At 40.9% G+C, this 26,703-nt stretch overlaps 1 protein-coding gene across 1 annotated transcript; it reads left to right on the top strand.

Annotated features, from left to right (window-relative positions):
* The first annotated feature begins 359 nt into the window (after positions 1-359).
* Positions 360-25,009, top strand: LOC139444698 (MAP kinase-activated protein kinase 2-like). Its single transcript, XM_071225625.1, has 10 exons — positions 360-620; positions 6,907-7,049; positions 11,867-11,931; positions 12,702-12,781; positions 13,483-13,609; positions 14,580-14,655; positions 16,053-16,177; positions 17,351-17,436; positions 19,693-19,773; positions 20,170-25,009. The coding sequence occupies exons 1-10, from the start codon at positions 468-470 to the stop codon at positions 20,311-20,313; spliced, it is 1,080 nt and encodes a 359-aa protein (XP_071081726.1). The 5' UTR covers positions 360-467; the 3' UTR covers positions 20,314-25,009.
* The last annotated feature ends 1,694 nt before the right edge of the window (positions 25,010-26,703 follow it).

Here is a 26,703-nt window from a genome sequence, read left to right as displayed (position 1 = left end):
ACAAATTCTGGGAATTATGCATATGTCATACTTACGGATGTGCACTGTTTATAATCCATACGTGTGCAAACATATCATATTAACAACAAAAGAAAATAGTCTATACTTTATTAATAATCGCCTTGGGACAGATTGTTAAACATCATGCAATTGCATCGAACTGGCCGTCAGAAGTTCTTTGTCATTGTTGCGAAATCTGAAAAGATAGTAACCTAGATAAAGTATGTATGTAATCCACCATATTCCTGCTTTGTGTGTATCAAAGGGACATAACTGCTTAGGCAAGTTTTGTTCGACATAACAGGTGCGCGTTTTATGCTATTTCTGTCTCATAACGTCACTTCCGATTGCGTCGACGCACACACATCCGCCTGCTCGCTTCATAGCGAGTTTATACGGTTGATATTCTGAAACTACCGACGAAAAGTTGATTGTTTTTAGTTCAAATTTGATCTATAGTGTCCAAGATGATGGGCGATAGTCATTCGAGGCCCCTACAACCAAGGAAGAACCCAATTTCAGACGATTATAGGATAACAGGCAGTGTTTTGGGGCTAGGGATTAACGGAAAAGTGGTCGAGTGTTTCTCACGGGCGACTGGGGAAAAGTTTGCGTTGAAGGTAGGAAATCGACTCTGAAAATTTGTGTCATTACCCCCACGTGATGTAGTAGTCATGTCTGTCGTTGAATGTGTTTTATATAGTTGTGATGTTATTGATGAATGGTCATGAGAAAGTATTTCACGCTTTATGACGGAGTCATGGATGACATTCAAGGGAGACCCCTCCCACTTCTTGTCCGTTTCCCTGTCATTTCCTTGCGACATTGTTCAACAGTGTGGCCTTCTTTACACATTGACTCGCCGTCATTGAACTTCACACCAGGCTGTTTATTCCTCATAGAGAAACATCAATGGAATGTGTTTAAAATCCAAACATTTGGTTTGTTTCAAAATAATGATGAATAGATATTTCATGATCAACAGAAACACTCCATTTCAGGGTTACCCAGTTTAATCAAATTCATCCTTGAGGAACACAGTTTTATTATAACATAATAACTATTTATGTGTTATTTTATGATGATTTGGTCATTTAAGATTGTGATTAAGATAAGAGCAGGTGCCATGTTGTTGACATATAGATCTACATTTTGTTGACTGTCATTATAAATCTTTGTCTACCATGTCTGCAGTGCTCAGCATTAAGAGTGAGGACAAGTCGTTCCTTGTCATTATAAATCTTTGTCTACCATGTCTGCCTTGCTCAGCATTAAGAGTGAGAGCAAGTCATTCCTTGTCATTATAAATCTTTGTCTACCATGTCTGCCTTGCTCAGCATTAAGAGTGAGAGCAAGTCATTCCTGCTTCCTGGTCATTATAAATCTTTGTCTACCATGTCTGCCTTGCTCAGCATTAAGAGTGAGAGCAAGTCGTTCCTGCTTCCTGGTCATTATAAATCTTTGTCTACCATGTCTGGATTGTTCAGCATTAAGAGTGAGGGCAAGTTGTTCCTTAATTTTTCCTTGTCAATATAAATCTTTGTCTACCATGTCTGCAGTGCTCAGCATTAAGAGTGAGGACAAGTCGTTCCTTGTCTTTATAAATCTTTGTCTACCATGTCTGCCTTGCTCAGCATTAAGAGTGAGAGCAAGTCGTTCCTGCTTCTTGGTCATTATAAATCTTTGTCTACCATGTCTGCAGTGCTCAGCATTAAGAGTGAGAGCAAGTCGTTCCTGCTTCCTGGTCATTATAAATCTTTGTCTACCATGTCTGCAGTGCTCAGCATTTTGAATGAGGACAAGTCGTTCCTTGTCATCATAAATCTTTGTCTACCATGTCTGCCTTGCTCAGCATTAAGAGTGAGAGCAAGTCGTTCCTGCTTCCTGGTCATTATAAATCTTTGTCTACCATGTCTGCAGTGCTCAGCATTAAGAGTGAGAGCAAGACGTTCCTTGTCATTATAAATCTTTGTCTACCATGTCTGCAGTGTTCAGCATTAAGAGTGAGAGCAAGTCGTTCCTCGTCATTGGCATTAAGACTAATATTGAAACATAATGATTCCGATGAGACACAGACTGTAGCCGACGTCAAGGAACCTACCACCTGATAATATCAAACGTTGATCATCCTGTTTACCCAAATCATTTTCTGTAATGAAGATTAAATGAATAGCAAAATAAAACCCTTAAACCGTGTAACATACTGCAATGAAGTTATTAATATCCATAAAGTTTTTGTGTTCGTGAACAACCACCTCACTAAATGATAGCCAAAGACTGCTTTTCAACCATCACATGATTTGTAAGTTCTGATTTTCATGCCTGGATTAGTTTGACAAAGCAAAAAAATATTTGTTTGTTTCACTCTGCACTATTCTATATATCTGATGAAAGTCTGTAAATAATCGAATCTGGAACAGACAATCCAGTGATCGACATCATGAGCATCGATCTATGCAATTGGGATACGATGACATGCATCAACCAAGTCAGCGAACCTGACCACCGATCCTTTTAGTCACCTCTTAAAACAAGTATAGTCGGCAAGAATGGGTTGCTATAGAACTATTCTGTGCCAGGATATTCATGGGTCACTGCATCAATGAAGCTGAAACATCACATACTTGTGCAAGACCCTAATATTTGTTAAAGAGTTTTGAATCCTGTTTTCAATATGGTCGCCACAGCAGCCATTTTAGAAAATCTCATAATGGTCGTTTTTAGACTTTTTTGTTTTAAAATCTTGAATTTTGACCTGAATACTGAAACTTATGGTCATTCCTCAGCCGTTTTCATTCAAATGTAAACAGCAAACCGCACATTTTCAACATGATCGGGGGACTTGTGCTCCAAAGTCAAAGGCCACCCTCAATGCGAGTCGAACTGGGCCAGGCACTGTAAGAAGAGTGGACAAGACACCCTCACCATGCCACGCCACGCTGTATAAATCAACATTTGACTATTCATGGGGGCAGGACCTATAATTCATCAAATGCTCATCTCTCTAGGTTGTTTGCACGCGTACAATGCACCACCAACATGTTCCATGGATTGCAGTGACTGTCGGACATGGGACCCATAAGTGTTGCCTGCCCATCTTCAAAGTTACCAGCCGGCATTCAGACATTATAAATGTTAAAAAATCACAGCAAATAAGAGACAAATTGGGAATCAACTCCCAAAAGTACTAGAATCTGTACGAGTGCGCGTGAATTAAATTAGAAAAATTAATAAACATCGCTTTTTATATCAACAATAAGACATTTTGGTTAGCAGAAATACCAACTTCGACATACGCTAAAAACAAACAACTGTGTATTCAACATCAGTGTTTATTGAGCAGCACTTGTAACAAGTATATAAACAATGTCATTCAAGCACTCATTACATCCTGTGAATTGTCAGCGCTGGGGCCAAGACAAGAGTTCTACTCACTTATGTTATCATGATTGTGAATACTAGTACCATTTAGTCACGTTATTTATACCCCAAAATTGGAGACGAAAGATTTAACTTGAGTTGGTTCAGTTTTATTGTATTTCCTGTGAACTTCCTTAATGCCAGTTAACAGAATAAACTCAAAAAGTATATGTTGTTCCTAGGAAATCACTATGTTTGTTCTCAAATCAGAAAAGTTTTTTTATTTGTTTTTCTGCTTGTTCCTCAGCTGATTGGCCAATTAAGTTTCTAAGTATCTTACACACAGACCCTTTTTGTCTTGTATTGAAAGCATGTATGGAGTTATATTTAGTGGTATTATGCAGTTGTCACATTGCCTGTCCCATCACAAATTTAATTATAATAATCTTAATTAATGGATGACAAATTCCTGTTACTATGGTTACATGTGAACATGGTGAATTGAATTTGTGTACATGCTTCAGTGTTTGCTGTACCATCATGCTATGAAATATGTTTGAAAACTCAATTATTAAACTATCATTGTTATGTTGGACCTTCCTACACGTCTCATTAGCTTTAACTTTAGTGAACAAGGTTGACTGAGAAAGTCATTTGGCAATATGTCGTATTATATGAATCTCTATGTGCAGTTTATCGTATATGGGCTGATGATGGTGTTAGCATACATGAATATACATGAACAGCAATAAGGAAATCTGATACAATCACTGCATATATCTAGGAAGGCGTTAGACATATGAACTGATAGTGTGTGTGTACACCAGACAAGAGAGACAATGGTTTTTTTTTAAAAAGGGACTGGAATATCAAACAGCTGATGTATACTGGAAGTATAGCTTACGAAAACAAAGCAGAGCCTGGAGAATTAATAAATCAATTTGAATGTCGTGTCATAAAAAACATTAATAGGTATCTATTAGGGCTGTTTATGGGCAAAAAGTTTTTTTGCAATATGCTGCGATACAGGTATTGTAGTTGAAGTTTTTGAACCTGATTGTATGTTTCTCAGCATGGTTAGTCGCCACCATTTTGTAGTCATAGATACATGGAAGATCACAATTCAAGAGAAAAACACTTCCGCGTTTCCATCGTTTTGTCAATCAGTTTTGAGGGACACATTATTTGTGAATTAATTTCTGTAGATTTTAGGGTAAGACAATACAAATACATGCAATAACAAAAATTGTTATGTTATTTCTACCCAATATACCGGAACATAGAAACAGTATTGCAATATGTGTCGTTTGAAAAGGGAAGTGCAGTTTATTATATACTTAATTGTGAAAGACTGTGTTTGAGAAAAGTGACATTTTCATTGCAGTGAACATAACAAATGATATTTCACTGCAGTGAACATAACACTTTCATGGAACTATTGTCATACAAGAGTGACCTCCCCTCAAATTGTCTCCCTTTATCGAAAGTGTCTGGCCAGTTCACAAACTGTTGACTTCCTTTTTACGTTAGTTCCACGTTGACAAGGCAAAATAATGATAGATGGTCATTTACGGGGTTAATATTGCTTCATGGCATTTGTTATTCCCTTGAAAATGTTCCATTATTAACTATAAATTTCTCGCTGAACTTGGTTTTGCAAAGCGCCATTTTTGTTATTTGACCAGCGTGTATTATTTTGCTTCCAACAATGGTCTCGAAGTTTTCAAGAATATTTTTTGTTAAAGTTGATTTTGTATTTCATATCTTTATGTATGATACAGAATTTTTGCGACCCTAAATGTTTTATGTTACTATTGTTCATATTTTTTTATGATTTTGAAAACACGAAACTACATTTTAAGTCGCAAATACAAAGGGTGGTGGACCGTCCCTGTGTGTTGGGTAGGGAGAATTTAAGTTTCAAGGTTTTACATTTGCAATGAAATAATCTAATTTCCCGGTAGACAACAACACAAAAAGTATATAATTTATAGGATATTCCATGTGTCTCGTGAAATATCATGTTTCTCTCATCTCGTGAAAAATATCTCCTTTCTCCCCGTCACTCAATGAAAGGAACATGATATTTTACTCGACACATAAAATATCCTCTATATGCCGATTATACTGTGCAGAGTGTGATTAAAATCTAAACATGCTGCTGTGGTTTGTTTAAAAATAATGATGAATAGATGTTTCATGATGAACAGTAAAACACCATTTCAGGTCGGACATCGGACCAAAGTGTCTGGTTTATGCAGGGGCTGAACTTGAAGCTACATCATGTACATTGTCTATAACAATATATACTCACCCCCAAAAGAAACGTGAACCATAGAAAATACATAGAGAAGTATGTATGTTAAGAAGGGATGTTTCGAATGTGTACCACTTAATGACAAAACTAACAATCAGTCAAGTGTTACCACAGAGTGTTTTTATTGTTATCACGATATGCTGCACATGATTTCCGAAGTTAACACGCTAATCCTGCACAAGAGAAATGGTGCATCTCGAGTCATGGATCTATGACATCACATGTGATGCGTTTGTTCATCGAACCAATCTAACATCTCTTGAATATGAGTAATTTTTCATATGTTAACCAACATGTATGGTACCGTATGCTCTCAAAATTAGAAATAAGGGGCTCATATTAGAATATTATTTTGGTGAAAAAAACAGAGTTGAAAGATAAATTTTGTTGTTTATGCTGACAGCCTGAAATGTTTATATACGACAGATATATTTTTCCAGAATTTAATTGCCCATAATTAAGGGTGAATATAACACGAGTGCGTATTATATACTAGTATTCAATTGTTCACTAGCCAATATATTAGCAAATATCACTGTGGGCGCATATGAGAGCAGGGTGCTTATTTATTACATCAAAAACAGCATTCACGTTTCTATTGTCTATTTCTATTGATATAAATGTTGTCTGCTGCAGACATGATCAGGTTTTCTGTATGCATATGTCGTCTGTGGCTAAGTGGTCTTCATTCCAGTTGCCAAAACAATACGGCCATTCGGGCCACGAGTGAGACAAGCGTAGAATACTGGGAACCTATTCCTCCACTTGGGACCAATCTCATTAAAATCACATCTTAGTTCTCACTACCGCTGAACAAAGATCTAAGGACATCCCATTATTGGTCACGTCAGAACGACCCTTCATCCGACCAATCAGAGTGTCGCTTAACAGATCAGGAAAGTGACAGTCGCAATGTGTTTTCTTATCACTGCAGGCTTTATGACTGACTCCATACAATCTAGGCCATCTATTAGCCTTTCCAGAATGTTGTTTTGTTCACTTTTCAAATCTTAATCACGCATTTTCAAAATGTTTTGAAGCGTAGTCGCCACTTTGAAACTAGTGCCGTAAAGCACAAGAAAGCTACCTTCTGATTGGCTAATATTGACTTCTGTCAGTCATTCCCTTGGTCAGTCAAAGTTCGGGAAAGGGCCCAGTGATGTTGCACACTGCTGGCTGAGGATACAGTGGTGGAGTTGACTGCTGACAATTGTGTTTCTGCTCCACAGGTGCTGCGAGATGTTCCTAAAGCGCGGAGAGAGGTCGACCTTCACTTTCGAGCCTGTCATGGCTGCTGTCACATAGTTCGTATTATCGATGTTTACGAAAACAACTACTCAGGGCAGAGATGTCTGCTGGTTGTTATGGACTGGTAAGTAGTCTCTTGTAGAGTTGTGTCCCTTAGTCCTGACAGGATCATGGTGTACAATCCCAGATATTTCAGAATAATGATACTTCCGCGATGAGAGCTGATCATTTATTGATCAGTGCCAGATGTGGCATTGAAGGTCCAGTGAAGCAACTGATAATGTGCCTGTTGACATGTGAGTGTTAATTAATAATTATTTTGCCCTTATTTGTGATTACTGAGTTACAACCTGTGACAGACAGTGTTAACGTTTACTAGTAATTGCCAGTTTTTTGCTGGTAAAATTAGGCTTGGACGGGTAATTCATGTGACTGCCAAATAAAGTACCTTAAAAATCTTTGTTGAACTAAACATCAGCGATATTCACATAAGTATATTTTTCGAATGAAGTCAGCTTGTCTGTTACCATAAGGGCTTCCCATGTCTATTTTAAGTGCAAGGAAATAACATTTCGTCTTGCTTCGAGGTTAAGTATATATTTGTAGTGACTTAGTCTCGAAATATTCGAGAGAAAAAAGGAGCAAATATTGTGGCTGAGCTTTGTGTGAATGACATGTAGATCTAACTAAGTTGCTTCAGAGTTTACGTCATGGCACTGAACAAGATGTTGAAGGTAATTTTTCAAGTGTTTTTATTTGTTGAAAGCTGGGCCTGACAAAAATTATGGGGACTTGTAATTTCCGTCAGGACTGGCAGTTTCAAAAGACAGCAGGAACACTGGACACAGAGCTTTTCCTCTAACATTTGGCAGACTCTCGGAGAACTAACAGAAATAACCTTCAAAGCATCCTCAATTATCCAGTAATATTTGTCCCGGGGGTTACTCTAGGTATCCAAATGAAGTGCCCTGGGTAGGGAAATTTTGAAAATAAATGTTATTTTGTTGAAAATTGGTATTTAAAAAAAAAGGTTTTCAGAGGTATTTTTAAAATTGCATTCAACATAGTAATACTACAGACTTGGGGTTGAATGTCGGCCTCTGATCAGGTCCAGGTAAATCCCAGGCATCCATTCCTTTGTCGTGCATATCCTGGACACACACACCCCTTCTCGCCCCTCCCCCCTACCCTGGACCCACCTGTCCAACCATAGTTTCAGTCTCAGTCTGGGTTGAAATATCCAGTCAAATCACACTGCTCTTTCGTTAATGGTATATCACCACTACTTGTCTCGACTTGTTTCACACCATCTCAAATACAATTACAAACTACAACTAGTTTAAGAAATTCTTAGTAAAAAACAGGGTGTTTGTCGTTGAGATATAATACACTGGGCATATCAGAATATTTCACTTTGGTTCAAGACTAGGTCACTTTAAATAGATATTTAACCTTAAGCAAAGTGACATATTATTTCCTTGCACTATTTCCTTGTTCGAAAAATATAATATATTTAAATATTGTCAATGTTTTGTTCAACAAAAAAGGTTTACAAAAGACTTATTTGCCGGTCCACAGGGACTCACAATCACAAGAATTACCAATCCAAGCTAATTTTACCGATAAACGCGAACACTGATCTTCAGACTTATTTTTTAGTGGTCTACATGCATATGAATACAAAGCAATCTCCCTATGCATTATTACTTTGTTCAACACTCGAGGTTCATAATTCTTGGATTGCTCATGTTCTGTATTGTGTGTGCATATATTCTTTGTATGAGAGTGTGAAGTAATTGTATTGATGTGCATTGGGGCAGTAAGTTTTGGGGCAATGCCAGGCTCGAAAAATAAAACTTGTCTGCTTGTATTGACGAGTGGCAGCATTTGCAGGGTGAGAAAGAAGTGAACAAACGTTCTTCCTCCTGGGGGAGTACGTATTTCAATCATATCATGTCATCTCCATGTCGCTTATATCATAAATAGACGACATACTTGACAACTGTCTGTTGAAGAAATAAATAGAAAGTGCATTTGCACAGCAGGTCTTGAAATGAGTTATAAAGGGAGATAATTATATTTAGTTTTGTTGTAAACGACTCATTACTGATGCTCAAATGACAAAGCAAAAATGAATGATTATGTGAGGTAAATGGGTGATATAAATAAAGTTTTTGAATTGGGATGGTGGGGTTGATGAGAAAAACATGAGTTGGTTACCAAATAGGCCGAAAAAAGGACATTTTGTTAAAGATCAGACTGTAAAAAAACAATGAACTGTGCAACACGCATGGTTTGAATGGGCGGAGAGGAACATACATGGCTATGACTATGAATTTTGTACTGTCTGTCATAAATATCCCAAACTCAAAGGTTAATTACAGAAAATGGAAATCAGCGAAAACGTAAAACTTTGTAAAATTTAAGACGGCTAGTGAAAATGTGGCAGGACAAGTTGGGTTTAAAAAACTTTTTGAGCCATGGTGACGGAAATAAGAGGGCTGGTGTATTGCTCCTGGGAGGACTGAGCCTATTGTGTCTGTGATGTATTGTCAGGTGCTTCTAAGTTGTGGGACTAATGTACAGACGATTGTATCCTGTGTTGCGAGGTCATTTCTTCACATGATTGACAGGACGAAAGGTTTTTCGTCTGAACAATCTCTGAACATTTGAGCCAGGGACGTATTTGGTTGGATGGAGGTATTGGCCCGATCGGAGGGATGTGCAGGGGTTAAACAATACCATTGCCCGTGCCAAGTAAGATGTCGGACGAGTAATATACGTTTTCTAGCATGTCTGTGGACAAGTAGAGCACACTAAATGAACTGGGTCAAGTTTCATAATAATATATAATCCTGTGATCATGTTACGATATTTCATTTGCTTATATCTTGCAAGTGTCACAGAATGGCAATCTAATTTGCGTACAGTTACACAAGTCAACCAATGGGATTAATGCACTTCAAAGTCAGGCAGGTCAACAATGAGAACCAGGCTTGTTTCACTGATTAAATCAGAGTAACATTCCATACAAGGCACATGCTTTTCGGAAATTGAATGATGAACAGTTGACTACATTTCTTTGAATTTGTAATGCGAGGTATGTCTAGTGCCGACTTTTGAAGCTTCGTTAGGACTAGCTTTGATGAAATATTTTAATTGAATACACCAGTGACCGTTGAGGCTCAGTCACTCTCAATCGGGAAAACTTTGTTGCCACATAACTAGTCAAACTGCAACAAATATGACAAAGTATGGCATTTATGATACATTTAGTCATGCTTTGGCAACTAAAGTTCGTTTCAAGGCGTCAGTAGCGATAATCTGACACTGTGAATACCGCTCACTTCACACATGATTTCGCGGAAATGAATGGAAACAAACATTGAATGAAACTTTGTTAATGCCTCACTCAGCAGTATTCCACCTATATGACAGCGGTCTGTAAATAATCAAATCTGGACCAGACAATCCAGTGATTGACATCATGAGCATCGACCCACGCAATTGGGATCGATGACATGCATCAACCAAGTCAGCAAGCCTGACCACCCGATCCTGTTAGTCGAATGAAATTTTGAATAAGTTAAATAAAATATATTACAATCATAAATCCAGATATACATTGAACACATTTTTATAACCAGTTACCAGGGTAGAATAATAATGGGATTAAATTGCGTACTTTAGTTCAGATTAGTTGACTGGTATTTCCGGTGTTACATGCTCATGGTGATCACCTGATAATGTTTTTTGAGTTGAGGAGAAAAACATTGTGTCAGTGTTAAACTTGAGTTTATTAAATATGTAAGTAAATTTTGGAAGCCATGTGCTACAGTGCATTATAACCGAGTTAGCGCTACGTGGAGAGGCGCAATGGCAAGGAAACACAGTATCTCTGATTCTCTGTTCTGCAGATGTAACATTTTATCGAATTGATAAGCTTGATTTTGAGCAAATACATTTTAAAATAGGGCAAGGAAGAATGTTGGTCATACTTGCCCAAGGTCAAGTAACATTTTTCATAAATTTTCAACGCCTGATGTGTTACTTTGGATGGAGAGATTGAAAGACAGGGCCACACACGGGAGAGTCAACTATAGGCTCCAGTACGCAGTATAGGGAAGGTTTTGCTGAAAAGTGTATTAAACTTATTTTGTAATTAAATAACTGAAGTATGAACACTGCTTGTGTGATTACCACGGCAATTTCACATTTGGGGTTGGATGACATGGATAAAAATAATAATAATAATTCTGCATTGTCTTCCCCTACTCGTTTCCGTATTCGTCCCCAACTCTTATGGAAAAGCCTCCCCCCAAAATAATAACATTTACATCATCCATTGTGGTAAAGTCTCCCCTCTTCCACCACCCTACCACCACCAGCTCCCCTCCAGCACCTTTCCACCACCCCACTCCACTCCACCCCACCCACACACACCCTGCTAGAGTACTACTGCTGCTTCATGACAATGCCTCTTCTCACACCTCTTGACTTGCAAAGGCTGCTGTGTGACAGTGTGGGTTCTAAGAGCTTCCTCACTCTCCATACTCCATACATACCAAGTGATTTCCACCTATTTCCTAAACTTTCATGGAAAGCGCTATGACAACAATGATGACTTCAAAGCTGTCCATGAATGGGTTTTTCGGGATGATTTCAGAAAACGTCTTCCTGACTGGAATTTACAAGCTTCACTATCAATATGAGAAGTGTATTAAGAAGCAGGGAGATATGTTGAAAAATAAAATTGAAAACACTTTCAAAATTGCTGGTTTTGTTTGTTAGGCTCAGAAGTTTTTGGACAGCTCTCGTAAGAATAACGTTAAAGTGATCCTTGTTGTACCCTAATGGTAACGCCCAGAGGGAGGAAGCTGTCTGGGAAGTGAATAAACAGATTGCAACTTTGTTCTGACATTTATCTCCGGCTTCTTTCAGCATGGAGGGCGGAGAGCTCTTCACGAGGATCCAGGAGCGAGCAGACTCAGCATTCACAGAGAGAGGTAAGGGGGACAGATGTTCCTCGGATCTAGTTAACTCCTAGGGTGGAATAGGAGGGACCCACGACCTCCATCTTGTCGTAAGAGTTGACTCGAAGGAGGATTGTGAGGTTGCAATGTCACCTGGCTTCTGTGTGTCATTGTGCCCTGGAAAGATTGTCAGCCATTGATTTCCGGGGCTTATCCCTATTGTAAGGGTTTATTCAATTGATAAGTAGGTGTGTACAAGAACAGCATTGATTGTGATGCCATTAACCATTGGTACTAGGCCTGGCCGGACTAAATAACGATCAATTATCGATAAATATTGGAGAAGTAACTTTGAGCAACTATGCAAAACGCTCCAAGACAGGACAACATATTTCACGTCACTGGTGGACATTCAAGATATAACAAAATCAGCAGTTGCTTTCCGTCCTCGGCAATGGTGAAAAACATGACATGAAGAAGAGTTGCCTCCCTTAGATGTGCCAGAATGTGCTGGTCAGGGGTTTATGTTATGATCCCCAGTGCTTATGGGTTGCAGTGGAGAATGTGTGGTCTTCATCACCTGAGCCTCCCTCAGTCATTGACCTGACACGCCATCATGCTGGTGTTCAATGTTCAAATTCACTTTCGTAATTTCAGAACATTATTTCTAATCCAGGGGCGGCCAGGTAGCCTAGTGGTTAAAGCGTATGATCGTCACGCCTAAGACTCTGGTTCAATTCCCCACATGGATACAATGTGTGAAGCCCATGCTTCTGATTAATGATGAATTTACTTGCTTGCAGAGGCTGCGTCGGTTATATGTGATATAGCCAAGGCCATTCAGCATCTTCATTCCATGAACATTGCACACCGAGACTTGAAGGTAAGGCGCACTGTTATGGCCGGCTGAACATTTTGTTTGAAATATTTAGCGTTGGTAAGTTGATATTAAGAAAATATATGTGTGTAATCTGTGTTCATTTTTTATGGTAGTAAGTAGCTTTAACTTGGCGGTAATGATACATTGATTTGCAAGATGATGTGGAATGCGACAGTTAGGTCCTGTATAAGTTACTTGAAAAACGTATAAGTGCCATTTGCTATCATTTGTTGTATATATTCATGAAGGACACATGTGGTTCAGTCATTTAAGGCTCTGTAATTTGCTGTGTAGAGTTGGATCACTTAGGATCACCAGGATCCACTGATCCGTGATCATAAGTTTGAATTCCAGATCTGCCCTGATGATGGTCGTTGGTTTGTCAGCACCATACCTGTGCCCATGGGTTTAATTGTATGTCAACTGAGATTCCACCGCTACAGCTCACATGCGTTGATGAAACTCACTCACTCACTCACTCACAGCCTAGTGGATTAACTGTTCGCTTGTCATGCTGAAGACCCGGGTTTGATTACAGACATGGGTACAGTGTGTGGAGCTCTTTTCAGGTGTCCCCTGCTGTGATATTGCTGGAAAATTGCTAAAAGCGGTGTAAAACCTCACTCACTCACTCCATTAGAGTCGAGCATCAGTTGAGCACCAGGATGTGAGTCATATCAAGTGTTACAATCTTTGTGTTTCAGCCGGAAAATTTGCTGTATTCAAAGCGTAGTGAAGTGGGAGTGCTTAAGTTGACAGATTTTGGTTTCGCGAAAGAAATCAGCATCTACAAGTCCTTACAAACTCCCTGCTATACACCATATTATGTTGGTAAGTGGTATTTAAGCACACTGCTTTACACCCTATCATGTAGGTAAGTGGTATTTAAGCAAACTGCTATACACCCTATTATGTTGGTAAGTGGCATTCAAGCACACTGCTGTACACCATGTTATTTTGGCTTTCAATTTTCTATGCTGATTATTATATACATATCCCAAGTTGGGGGTAAATATATATGATCTACTGGGGGTGAAACGATACCTTGGTGGTCCGGTGCATCGTGAAATTTCATGTGATGATACAGTGCACAATATGTTATCCCCCGCCCTAACGAACTTGACGGGGGATAATGAAATGGGTTCCGTCCGTCCGTCCGTGTGTCAGTGTGTGTGTGCGTGCATCCTGAAATCGTTTCCGGAGCATAATTCAGAAACCGTTCAATATTTCAATACTATACTTTGCATGTCTATCAGACTCATGCTGAACTGGTTCCGTTTGCTTTTTAGGAATTTAAAATTTATTTTTTTACGTTTCCATGGCAACAAGTTGGACTTAGGTTCTATAAGGGTGGTGTTCATTTCCGGAGCGTAACTCAAAAACTGTTAAATACTTTCTTACAAAACTGTGCATGTCTACCATACACATACTGAACTGGTGCCTTATGCTATTTAGGAATTTTAGAATTTTTTATTTTTTACGTTTCCATGGCAACAAGTTGGATTTAAGTTTTAATATAGGGTGGATTGCAAAATGTGTTGTAATTAGCTTTTTTTCAAAAATTGCCACGATAGACATGTGTCTACAGCTAGCCTTTCCTTTGCTCAGAAATATATATAGTTTCCACATGATTTGATGTAAATATGTATAACGCCATACCTATTGTATCGTGATCTTGCTGTATCGTTTCACCCCTACAATCTACATCATTTAAGCTGACAAGCTGGGATAGAACTGAAGTATTTTGAGGCCGTCCTCTGTGATTTGTAAATGCCTAAACTCATCTCCATTTGTGTTGTAGCACCCGAAGTCCTGGGGCCCGAGAAGTATGACAAGTCATGTGACATGTGGTCCCTGGGTGTCATCATGTATATATTGTAAGTGTTATACTCTCTCTGGGGGGTGGCATGGTAGGGGTAGGGGTAGGGGTGGGTGGGATGGGGCTATGGCATGGGTGGTGTGATGTGGTGTGGTGTCATGGGTGGGTTAGTGTTAGGTTCGCGGGGGTGGTGGGGTGGTGGCATGGTTGGGATAGGTGGTGGCATGGTTTTGGTTGGGTGGGGTGGTCTCATGGTTGGAGAAGTGTGGGGTGGTGTCATGGTTGGAGTGGGCTGGTGTCATGGTTGGAGAAGGGTGGGGTGGTGTCATGGTTGGAGTGGGGTGGGATGGTGTCATGGTTGGGGTGTGATGGTTTCATGGTTGGGATGGGGTGGGGTGGTGTCATGGTTAGGATTTGGTGGTGTCAAGGTTGGGGTGGGATCGGAGGGTGTCAAGGTTGGGGTGGGGTGGTGTCAAGGTTGGGGTGGGGTGGTGTCAAGGTTGGGGTGGGGTGGTGTCAAGGTTGGGGTGGGGTGGGGTGGTGTCATGGTTAGGATGGGGTGGTGTCAAGGTTGGGGTGGGATCGGAGGGTGTCAAGGTTGGGGTGGGGTGGGGTGGTGTCAAGGTTGGGGTGGGGTGGGGTGGTGTCATGGTAAGGATGGGGTGGTGTCAAGGTTGGGGTGGGATCGGAGGGTGTCAAGGTTGGGGTGGGGTGGTGTCAAGGTTGGGGTGGGGTGGTGTCAAGGTTGGGGTGGGGTGGGGTGGTGTCATGGTTAGGATGGGGTGGTGTCAAGGTTGGGTGGGATCTGAGGGTGTCAAGGTTGGGGTGGGGTGGTGTCAAGGTTGGGGTTGGGTGGGTTGGTGTCATGGTTAGGATGGGGTGGTGTCAAGATTGGGGTGGGATGGGGATGGTGGAAGAGGGGGGATAGGGCTGGTGTCATGGGTGGCCCAGTAGACTTACAGTGCTACAATTTGCTGTGTATTGTTGTAAACCCATGATATCAGATTTCTAGTTTTGTTGGTACCATACCCATTCTTGTGGAATTCGACCTGTGAAGATCCTGGGTAGAATAGGTCTTCAGCAACCAATGCATGCTGTAAAAGCGACTATGCTTCATATTAATGGGATCGGGTGGTCAGGCTCACTGACTTGGTTGATGCTTGTTATTGTATAACAATTGCATGGTTTGATGCTCATGATGTCAATCACTGGATTGTCTGGTCCAGACTTGATTATTTACAGACCACTGTCATATAGCTGGAATATCGCTGGAGTGTGGCATTAGACAACATGGAACAAACAAAACAAACAGCAATCTGACAAACCCTGATAAAACTGAAACACTGTCCACACTCAACATTAGGGGTGACTGGAAAAGTAGGGAAGTGTTGGTAGTATTATTATTGATGAATCATTTAGGGTATTGCATGTAATATATTTCATCATTCCTTTCAGACTCTGTGGTTATCCTCCGTTCTACAGTAACCATGGTGCTGCCATCTCCCCGGGGATGAAGAAGCGGATCCGTAATGGACAGTACGAGTTCCCCAACCCCGAGTGGAGTCGGGTGTCCTCAGATGGTAGATAACTTTTCACTAAAATACAGTGCTTGCAATGTCTGTCTCGGCCCAATGGACCTCAAAATTAATCATGACAATTCAGGTGGAAGGTGGATATAGGAATGGGTGCTGTCCGTATGTCTGTCATGTATTGTTTCTGGAGCAGAGCTCAAAAACCACAAGAGATATCTTAACCAAACTTGGCGCATAGATAGGTCAAGTGGTGAACTGGTGCCTTTAGATAGTTTGGGATTTTTTAACATTTCATTTTTTGAGTTTCCATAGCATTGACTTTGACTAAGACTGAAAATGGCTGTAATACTCGTTTCCGGAGCAGGTCTTGAAAACCGTACAATATTTCTTGCCTTGCACACAACCGAACATGTTATATTGGTGGGTGATATGAGTATTTCATGCTTGTATCTATTTAACTCGCTGTCACCATACCATGCGTATGGGATGCAATATTACACAAACAGACAAAAACAAAAACTAGGATCCGTGTACTCATCAAGCAGTTATGGACATTACCCTTTGCGCTGACATCAAAAGAAAGATTTAGTTGGTTCCTACTGTATTCAAATACTGTACCAGCAAATGTCAAGGACCTCAGTACCTCCTTCCTCGAAGGGACATGGGTGGCCCAGTCGTCTAAGGCGCTGTAATTGACTGTGGATAGTTGCGTCCCTTGGGCATGCCAGAAACCTATAATTCTGGGTTCGAATCCCAGTTCGCCCCGATTATGTAAACTGTAAACAAACACTCACGCACAATGTGCTGCAGATTGTGGATATTTGATGCTAAAATCATGGGATATTTTCATAAAGGGTAATGGAACAAGTATGAAATATCCCAAACTATTAAAAGGCACCTGTTCACTACTGGACCTATCTGTGTGCCAGGTTTGGATAAGATATCTCTCATGGTTTTTGAGTTCTACACCGACAACAAAACATGACGGACGGACGGATGGACAGCACCCATTCCTACATCCCCCTTCCAATTCGTGGCTGGGTATAATAACTTTGGTAATCTAACTCTAATATTTCCGTAGAAGAAGTAATGAAAGTGTGAGGTGTACAGAAAACGCTCCTCCTTGAAATGTGTTATTGGTGCAGGGTACCTCTCACTGCAGGTACATGTGTACATCGGGATGAAGGTTGTTTGACTCATAAGTCTATAATTGTTTTTCAGCAAAAGAGTTGATTAGAGGTTTACTTAGGACAGATCCGGATCACAGACTCTCGATATCAGAGGTGATGCAGAACAAATGGATTAAAGTAAGTGTTGCTGGTAAAAGTGTTTGTGTTAATATGATTTGTCCAACCTGTTCCCAGTCAGGTGCAAGCACTCATTACATGTACAAGAATCTTGAAACATTTCCCTCTGACTCCAGTGTATGTCTGCAGGAAGGCCATTCTAGTGAAGGTTTATTTCCTGGATTGTTTTATGTTTGTTTAATCAGATTGATTCGAGATTGCAGACAAATAGAAAAACATGAGCACACAATGCCAATTAGAAAGTGGTCAAATGTAACAAATGTTATCAAAAATATAACATTTGTTACAAAAGAAAAACAGTCCAATTTCCCCTTTTATTCTCTCTAAACTATTTACATGATAATTGAAATGAAATATAAATTTAAAATGACAAACATAACTATTTCTCTGAGGAAAACGTATTTGGCATCTTGGCAGTCATCATATGTTTGTGAAAATGCTGTTGGCTGTGTGTTCGACTCTGTGCATGAATGTAGGCCACTTGGCACAGTTGGGAGCTGGTGGGTGGCAGTGATGGTATAGAGAGCTCCATGAATGGGGTATCACTGTGAGGAGCTTGAGAGTATGTCACTTGGCCATGAAGAGTTGTCTCCCTGGAATGCTACATGGCACAGTTGGGAGCTGGTGGGTGGCAGTGATGGTATAGAGAGCTCCGTGAATGGGGTATCACTGTGAGGAGCTTGAGAGTATGTCACTTGGCCATGAAGAGTTGTCTCCCTGGAATGCTACATGGCACAGTTGGGAGCTGGTGGGTGGCAGTGATGGTATAGAGAGCTCCGTGAATGGGGTATCACTGTGAGGAGCTTGAGAGTATGTCACTTGGCCATGAAGAGTTGTCTCCCTGGAATGCTACATGGCACAGTTGGGAGCTGGTGGGTGGCAGTGATGGTATAGAGAGCTCCGTGAATGGGGTATCACTGTGAGGAGCTTGAGAGTATGTCACTTGGCCATGAAGAGTTGTCTCCCTGGAATGCTACATGGCACAGTTGGGAGCTGGTGGGTGGCAGTGATGGTATAGAGAGCTCCGTGAATGGGGTATCACTGTGAGGAGCTTGAGAGTATGTCACTTGGCCATGAAGAGTTGTCTCCCTGGAATGCTACATGGCACAGTTGGGAGCTGGTGGGTGGCAGTGATGGTATAGAGAGCTCCGTGAATGGGGTATCACTGTGAGGAGCTTGACAGCATGTCACTTGGCCATGAAGAGTTGTCTCACTGGAATGCCACTTGTCACAGTTGGGATCTGGTGGGTGGCAGTGATGGTATAGAGAGCTCCGTGAATGGGGTATCACTGTGAGGAGCTTGAGAGTATGTCACTTGGCCATGAAGAGTTGTCTCACTGGAATGCCACTTGTCACAGTTGGGATCTGGTGGGTGGCAGTGATGGTATAGAGAGCTCCGTGAATGGGGTATCACTGTGAGGAGCTTGAGAGTATGTCACTTGGCCATGAAGAGTTGTCTCCCTGGTATGCAAGCTGCATCCCGCAATACCAGGAAGTGTTGATTGCATTCAGGACTAAAGCTTGCACATTAATCAGTAATGATGTCAGTAGTTCATGGATGGTGAGGTTATTCTTTCTGTTTAACACTCATTTCATTGCAACAAATATGGACTCACTCTTTTCAACATGACACATGAAGAAAGTCTGTAAGTTCCTAGTTAGTGCCAATAGGTCTACAAGCCCAAATCTATCTTTTAGCATGCTGACTTTTGACTATTATTTGCTTATAAAAACATGTTGCTACACTGAGGGTTCCTAGATCCCACTTAGGGCAGTGGGGTAGCCTAGTCGTTAAAGCGTTCAGTTGTCGCGCGGAAAACCGGGTTCTATTCCCCACATGGGTGCAATGTGTGAAGCCCATTTCTGGTCTCTCTCGCCGTGATATTGCTGGAATTTTGCTAAAAGCCGCATAAAACAATACTCAATCCTAGATCCCATTGGCCCCCATGGATTTCCTGGTATTGTTCTTTCTGTTCTTTCCTACCTGTTTTATATTATTCAACTAGTTCAGTATAGCATTTTGTTTATCTTGTTACCTGTTAGTCCTGACACTGTTTGCCTGGAAATTCTGCCTTCCATATTATTATTGTTGGGAACAGTGATGTAACCATGGTAACAACAAAACTACATGACAATGTACACATACCATTACTGCAGATAGTGTGTGTCTGTGCCAGGCAGGACACTGTGGTGATCAAGTGATGTAACATGCAACATATAACATGTAAGATGTAACATGTGGTTCTCTGTTCCCAGAACTACTCAATGGTGCCTCCGACGCCCCTCATGTCGGCGCGGGTGTTGCGAGAGGAGGAAGATGTCTGGATGGACGTGCAGGTGGGTTGGACTGAATGGCTCACGATAATTCTGCCATGACATTTTCCAATTCTGCATTCTGATTGGCCGACAGCAGTATGGAAGTTACATTAAATCATGATTTTGCTGATACTGATACGGTAATTTCTCCCCAATTACCTATGCTTGTCGTACGATGCGATTAAATCACTCTTGGCCTATTCTCGTTATCAGGAGGGGCGATCCGGTAGCCTTGTGGTTAAACCGTTCGCTTGTCACACTGAAGACCTGGGTTTGATTCCCGACATGGGTACAATGTGTGAAGCCCATTTCAGGTGTACCCTGCCGTGATATTGCTGGAATATTGCTAAAAGCGGTGTAAAACCTCACTCACTCACTCACTCACTCACTCACTCACTCACTCACTCTCATTACCAGGAAGAGATGACCAACGCACTGGCGACAATGAGAGTGGACTATGACCACTGTGTCAACATCAAGAACCTCTCCGATTCCAACAACCCCATTTTGAAAAAACGGCGAACACAATCAACCAAGACCAAAGGGGCAGAGGCGTCATAGACTCATCTTCATCTTCGCCTGAATCATCTGATGACAGCCAGCAGGCCGAACCCCAAGAGAGATGTTCATTTGTTACACTACCCTTTAGGAATTATTGAGGAGATATATATTAAACAGTGCCGAAGGGCGGGTGGAGCCGGGGGCTGCTGGCAGATACTTGGCGGGGAACAACAGATAACATGGACCTCCTAGCAGGGCAGTTTGATGACTCACATTTAGAATCTATGCCAGATGAATGACACAGACCAATGACATATTTTGTTTTACAAATTTTCTAGACAGTGTTTGAAGATGCACACCCTCACAAAAAGGAAACAATTGTCTGACTCCTGGTCCCAGTTCAACAAAAGGATCTTAGCACTATGATTGTCGTAAGTCTATGTTTAAGCATGGGAGTTACGATCGCCTTAGCACTACGATAGCTTTGTTGAATGGACTCCTTGGTGTCGTTGTACAAAACATCCTTAGCGCTACGACTGTCGTAAGTCTATTATAAGGTATGGGAGCTACGACCACCTTAGTGCTAAGATCTCTTTGTACAACGGCATCCTGGTCTGTAACTAACAGATAACAAGTATTCAGGATTTTGTTCATGATATTGTCAATATTGTCTTTTTGTTGGATGGTGTTTGTAAGAATTATCTTCGAAACATGAATGTGACGTGGTCTGGAATGTGGTTACAATCATCCCAGTCAGTCCTCCTGGGCCCAACCCCACAAAGCAGTGATTGTAGCGCTAAGGTGGTCGTAACTCCCATACTTTCACATAGACTTCCGACAGTCGTAGCAGTACGATCACTTTGTGGAGCGGGGCCCTGGTCTTCAGTCCCACATCAATGTGCCGGCTGAGGAGTTGGTAAACAGTTATGAAGATAACGTTTTCTTGAACATGCTACACAATGTTTATTTATGCTTGTTATTGTTGTTCCGTTGGATGCTGCACCTTGTGAAGTCAAGATGTTTGTTACAGTGAAATGCATTTGTTCTTTAAGGTATTTTCTGTCAGCTGAGACAAACAAACGACAGGAATGAGTTAAGGGAATTATAACATGTATTTATCATTTATGGAATTATCTTGTCTCTGGGATGAGTGCAGGGGAGAGAAGCCTGTTGTAAAGCGGCGATGAGGTTCCTTGCTAAGTTGTCTCCCTTGGACTTGCTTTTTCCACCAATTCTATGAAAAGCTTAAGACCTGCCTACACCGTGTCAAGCACTAGGTAGGTCCGTTTGGTGGGCTGTTCATTTGAAGCAGATTCCCTATATTGATCTGTTTGTACCCAATTGCCTTAATGAAGTTATGTGTAGTCGGTGTGACCTTTCTCCCTGAGGAACATCAAACATGGTCACCCATAGCTTATACACACAGCTACGTTCTTCCATCACCCGGGAATACATACGGACACTTTGCAGTGCAGCCGCTATTTTTAACCAATGAATCAAGTGAGAGGAAAGCCATCGATTGACCAATGAACATGACGAAGACGATGATGATGATGATGATTATTATCATTAGTAGTAGTAGTAGTAGTAGTAGTAGTAGATACTAGTATCTGCTCAACTGCTGTTTATTACATCACACTGACAACATGACAACTGACAACTGACAACTAACAACCCTGCGTATCATGTGCCATAGCTTTGCTGTCATCTGGTTCCAATATTGTCAGCATTGGTCTGCTCGGGTGGACATATAGCAAAGAGTAGGGCTCGTTTGACTTCCGTCAGTTGTACACGGCAACTAGCTCCCTAAGACAAGACACACATCACCACTACAGTGCAGGGAATGTCTTCACCGGTGATGGAGGAACCTGGTTGGGTGGAGCCTGTGAAGTGTTGTTGATGCGTGACAGAGCGATAATGTGTGTGAGCATCTGACATCAACTAGAAGTAGGTTGAGATGAAGAATTTAAGTTATCAATGTTAAATAGGTAATTGTTCACAAATAATTTCTGAACTGATGAAAAGCTGTATGATTGACTGACTGGGTCTTTGAACGTGTCATTTTTCTCTGCTCCGAGTAGTGATGGAGCATGTCTGCTTGTAAAATGTCTGCCTATAAAAATGTTGTTCTATTTTTACTCCCTTGTCTCCAGAAATGTCCTTGAAATTGTTTCATCTATTACTCGGGCAAAGTTTGATGTCTGGGTCGAGTGTCACAAAGAAATGTAAGTGTTACGTCATAAGTTTCCATTGATCCGAGGCAGTCAAATGGTCTGTGCTGCTGTTGCTTTGTGAAACTGGGTTGCCAAGGTAACTAGACAGTTGGTTCAAAGCATGTCACAGAATAGCTGAAGCTTTCTTATAGTCAAGACCTGGATATTGAAATACACCTGACCATCAGTACAAACTGTGTTCAAGTAATTGTATTAAAAAATACCACAAACCAATCTGTAACAATGGTCAAGGTCATTCACGAAAGTATTTGCATGGAAATATTAATAACTGGTTTAAAGTTGCTGTGTTTTGTAGACTGTTTATGATCCTCCGCCAAGTGTAGATTGGTGAAATGTCTTTTAGAGACCAGTTTTATGATTATGAAGATTTGTTATGTTCGTGTTTGGGTATATGTTTTTGTGAGTAATGTGCCTTGTGTGTTTGTTGAAGTGATTTTACTATCATTATCATCATTTTACCAAATTGAGCCAAAAATTTCTCAAATTCTAAAAAATTCTGCATGAGATTATTGTTATTTTTTAATGCATGATTCAAAGCGGAACTTGTATCCATAGATTTTAATTTAAAGAAATGGCAAATATGGGGTTCTGTGAATTTGTCAGCCTGTTTTAGGTTAAACAACATGCATTTAGTGCCACGTACCTGTTATTACATGTACACTGTCTGTCACTACACAAACATCAGTTCATTACGTTTTAACTGAAATGTACCTTAAAAAGGAGTTTCATTTTAGTTCTCCCCATCACAGGGCTACAGAGAAATGACCAGTGATATTGTTTACAAGAATGCAATTAATGTTAGGTTTGGTGTAATTTGATTCGTGTACAGATTGTATGTTTGTGATTGATTTTTTTATGAGATCTGTTATGGATGACTCACAGAGGCATCCATGGAGAGAACAGTACTCAGACTTACAAAAATGTCATTCAAACACAGTTATTTGTTTTTTTCAAGTTTTCCTTTAAAGGATTAATATAATCTTAATATGATTCACCTATTTCCTATCAGACATCGCCTTATCTTTGTGAGCCGGACTTCATTAGCAAGACTGGGGTGTCAGTAAAACAAAGTAGCGGTCTGTGATTGTACAAAGACTTCTAGGAACTGTATTGTGTGATTAACTGTAAATAGAGTGTCGACCCTACTCTGACTGTATCGTCTATCGGTGGTATTTATATATACCCATCATGCTATCAAGATTCATGTAATAAATTAAACACAGGGTACTGCTGGTAGTGCTTAGAATTGTATGTGTTGTGTTGTCCTGCTTTGAAACATTCAATTTATGACAAAAAGTAGGAGTTAGAGACAGATTAGGATTTATGAAGCAGGAATCTGTGTAAACTGCGAGGAATTAACCCAGTTAAATACTTTATAGGCTGTGATATCTCCTAAGAGCAGTGTAAGGTCAGTGGTAAACTCTATATTGCGGTTAATGTGTCTGCATATCAACACAAATGTCTCTCGAGTGTATGTCTGTATTCCGAGTATTTCCTGGACAGACTGACAGTTGACTTGCTGCAGGACAGTCTCCAGGCTCTGTTATTACTTTGTTATCTGAATCTTGGGAGTCCGCTGTCTGTATCATGAGTAGTGTTGGTATTCTGTGACCCACCAGGAGAAAAGGGACCGTATGGGTGCTGGGATACAATTGTGCTGTGACGTCATAAAGAAGTTTCACCTTAACTTACTTCAGAGAAGATCGCCAGTGTGTGGACTGTACAGAAATATCTTATTCTTCTCTCTTCATTTCGTAATGTAATAAAAACATTATTTCGAAACCTTACAGCATACAGATCTAGTTTCAATTTAGGCGGTCGGGTAGCCTTGTGTTGAAAGCGTTCGCTGGTCACACTGAAGACCCGGGTTCGATTCCCGAAATGGGTACAATGTGTGATGCCTATTTCTGGTGTCCCCCGCCGTGATATTGCTGGAATATTGCTAAAAGCGGTGTAAAACCATACTCACTCACTCACTCTAGTTTCAATTCATCAGACATTATGTCTAAAACCTGCAATTATTACATAAACAGTTGTACGTCAGAGAATGAGTCCAAATGTTTGATGTCATGTATCTCTATAATAAATATAAATTTTAAGCTTGTGAATTGTATTTTTGTGTTCCTGTGTGGTTTTAAATAATAATGAAAAGTCAAAATGTGTTTTTTCACCCATAAGGTCCATTTCTCCTGATTGTCACATTCTTTCAACCATAAGAGGTACATTGCTGTGCTATATATACAGAGGTTTATAGAAACATACTGTCAGAGTTACGGTCTGTCTTTAAAAATGAAAAATATACTGTTTAACTATGTAACTCAGTCTATAATACATTGAAAATATACAGTCATGTTAAACATTGGTACTGACCTACTCATCACAATACTGGGATGTAGTGGTCCTGTATGTAGGGTGTATGAAAAGAGCCCCGATGTATCAATATCTAGAATCACAAACAACTGTAGCCTAAACTCAGAGCAGCCCATATCTGTACTATAGATAATAAAACATGACTGTGTTTATTTATTTTGTTTGTCATTTGTTAGTTGAGTCTGGTGGCCTGGACTGTCAACTTTGGCTCATCATCTGGTTTGGTTTTAAATCCTTGTTCCTCCTACCTCAAATTCCATATTCCCCAGATTATTTACCCTCGCCACGAAGTGGAAGGGGGATATAGGAATGGGTGCTGTCCGTCACATTTCGTTTCCGGAGCACATAGATAGGTCAAGTGGTGAACTGGTGCCTTTTGATAGCTTGGGATTTTTTAAGAATTTATTTTTTCGAGTTTCCATGACAACAACTTTGACTTAGACTAAAAATGGCGGTAGTATTGGTAGGGGATATGAGCATTTCATGCTTGTTTTATATATTTGTCCCTTGAGACGACTGAGCCTCCAGTATGGCATGATTTCAGTGTAATAGTTTTATATAATTTAAAGTTAAACCGACTCTGTTGGTGGTGGTTTGATCAAAAGAGTCACATCAAAAGATATCTTCCGCCTCCCACTCAGCATTAAGGGAATAAAACATGGACTGGTCGGCTCAGTGTGAGTATAAAGTGTCAGAGTGGGGCATCCTTGTTGAAATTGCTGCATGGTATTTGAGTGGGTGGGCACAAAAACTTGTTCAAGCAAATCTTCACACACGTGCATGCATTGACAGTGAGTCAGTGAGTGAGAAAGTGATTTCGGATCAAATCAACTATTTGGGGTGGAGATGGAGGGGGTGGGGGGTATGGAATTGGGGTTGTATTGGAAAAAACAAATTGTCCCTGGTAATCTTGGAAAAAATAATTATGCTTCAGACTTGGGGGAAAAAAAGTAATTGCCTGCCACAAACCAGGCTCATGGTTTAAAAATGATATCTGGTTTTGTAGCTGTAGCAGAAAAATATGTAATCTCGATACAATATCCCAGCCCCTTCACCCAGAATATAAAGTGGTCCGTGCCTTTGGTAACATTCATTTAAACCGTGAAAGGCAAAGGACTTTCAGAGAGTTTGTTTTAACAACATCCTTGTAGATCTTTTACTATTTGATATTAATGAGCATGGCAAGAACAAATCCCAGATCTGATGCCAGACACATCCTCATGAAGCCAAGTGAAGGATTAACTAGAAAGGACTTGACGACTGACAGCAGACCATGCCATATGCTCTCATGGGCCTCAGATCCCTTGGCCTGGATTCCCCCTTGAGCCTGGGTTCTCACTTGACCAGTGTTCTCAATTGGGTCTGGGTTCTCCCTTGGGCCTCAATTCTCACTTGGGTCTTGGTTCCCTTAGGTCTGGGTTCTCTCTTGGGTCTGGGTTCTCCCTTCGGTCTGCATTCCCATTGGTCCGGGTTCCCCCTTGGGTTTGGGTTCTCACTTGGGTCTTGGTTCCCTTGGGTCTAGGTTCTCACCTGGGTCTGGGTTCTCCCTTGGGTCTTTGTTCCTTTGGGTCTGGGTTCTCACCTGTGTCTTGGTTCTCCCTTGGGTCTTGGGTCTCACCTGGGCCTGGGTTCTCCCTTGGGTCTTTGTTCCCTTGGGTCTTGGTTCTCACTTGGGTCTTGGTTCCCTTTTGTCTGGGTTCTCAATTGGGTCTGGGTTCCCTCATGCCTCGATTCTCACTTAGGTAAGGGTTCTCACCTGGGTCTGGGTTCTCCCTTGGGTCTTTGTTCCCTTGGGTCTGGGTTCTCACCTGTGTCTTGGTTCTCCCTTCGGTCTTGGGTCTCACCT

The sequence above is a fragment of the Haliotis cracherodii genome, unplaced genomic scaffold (assembly GCF_022045235.1).
Source record: "Haliotis cracherodii isolate W230 unplaced genomic scaffold, xgHalCrac1.p SCAF_6, whole genome shotgun sequence".
Lineage (NCBI taxonomy): Eukaryota > Metazoa > Mollusca > Gastropoda > Lepetellida > Haliotidae > Haliotis > Haliotis cracherodii.
The sequence above is the reverse complement of the archived record's forward strand: the minus strand, read 5'-3'. Positions and strand labels throughout refer to the sequence as shown.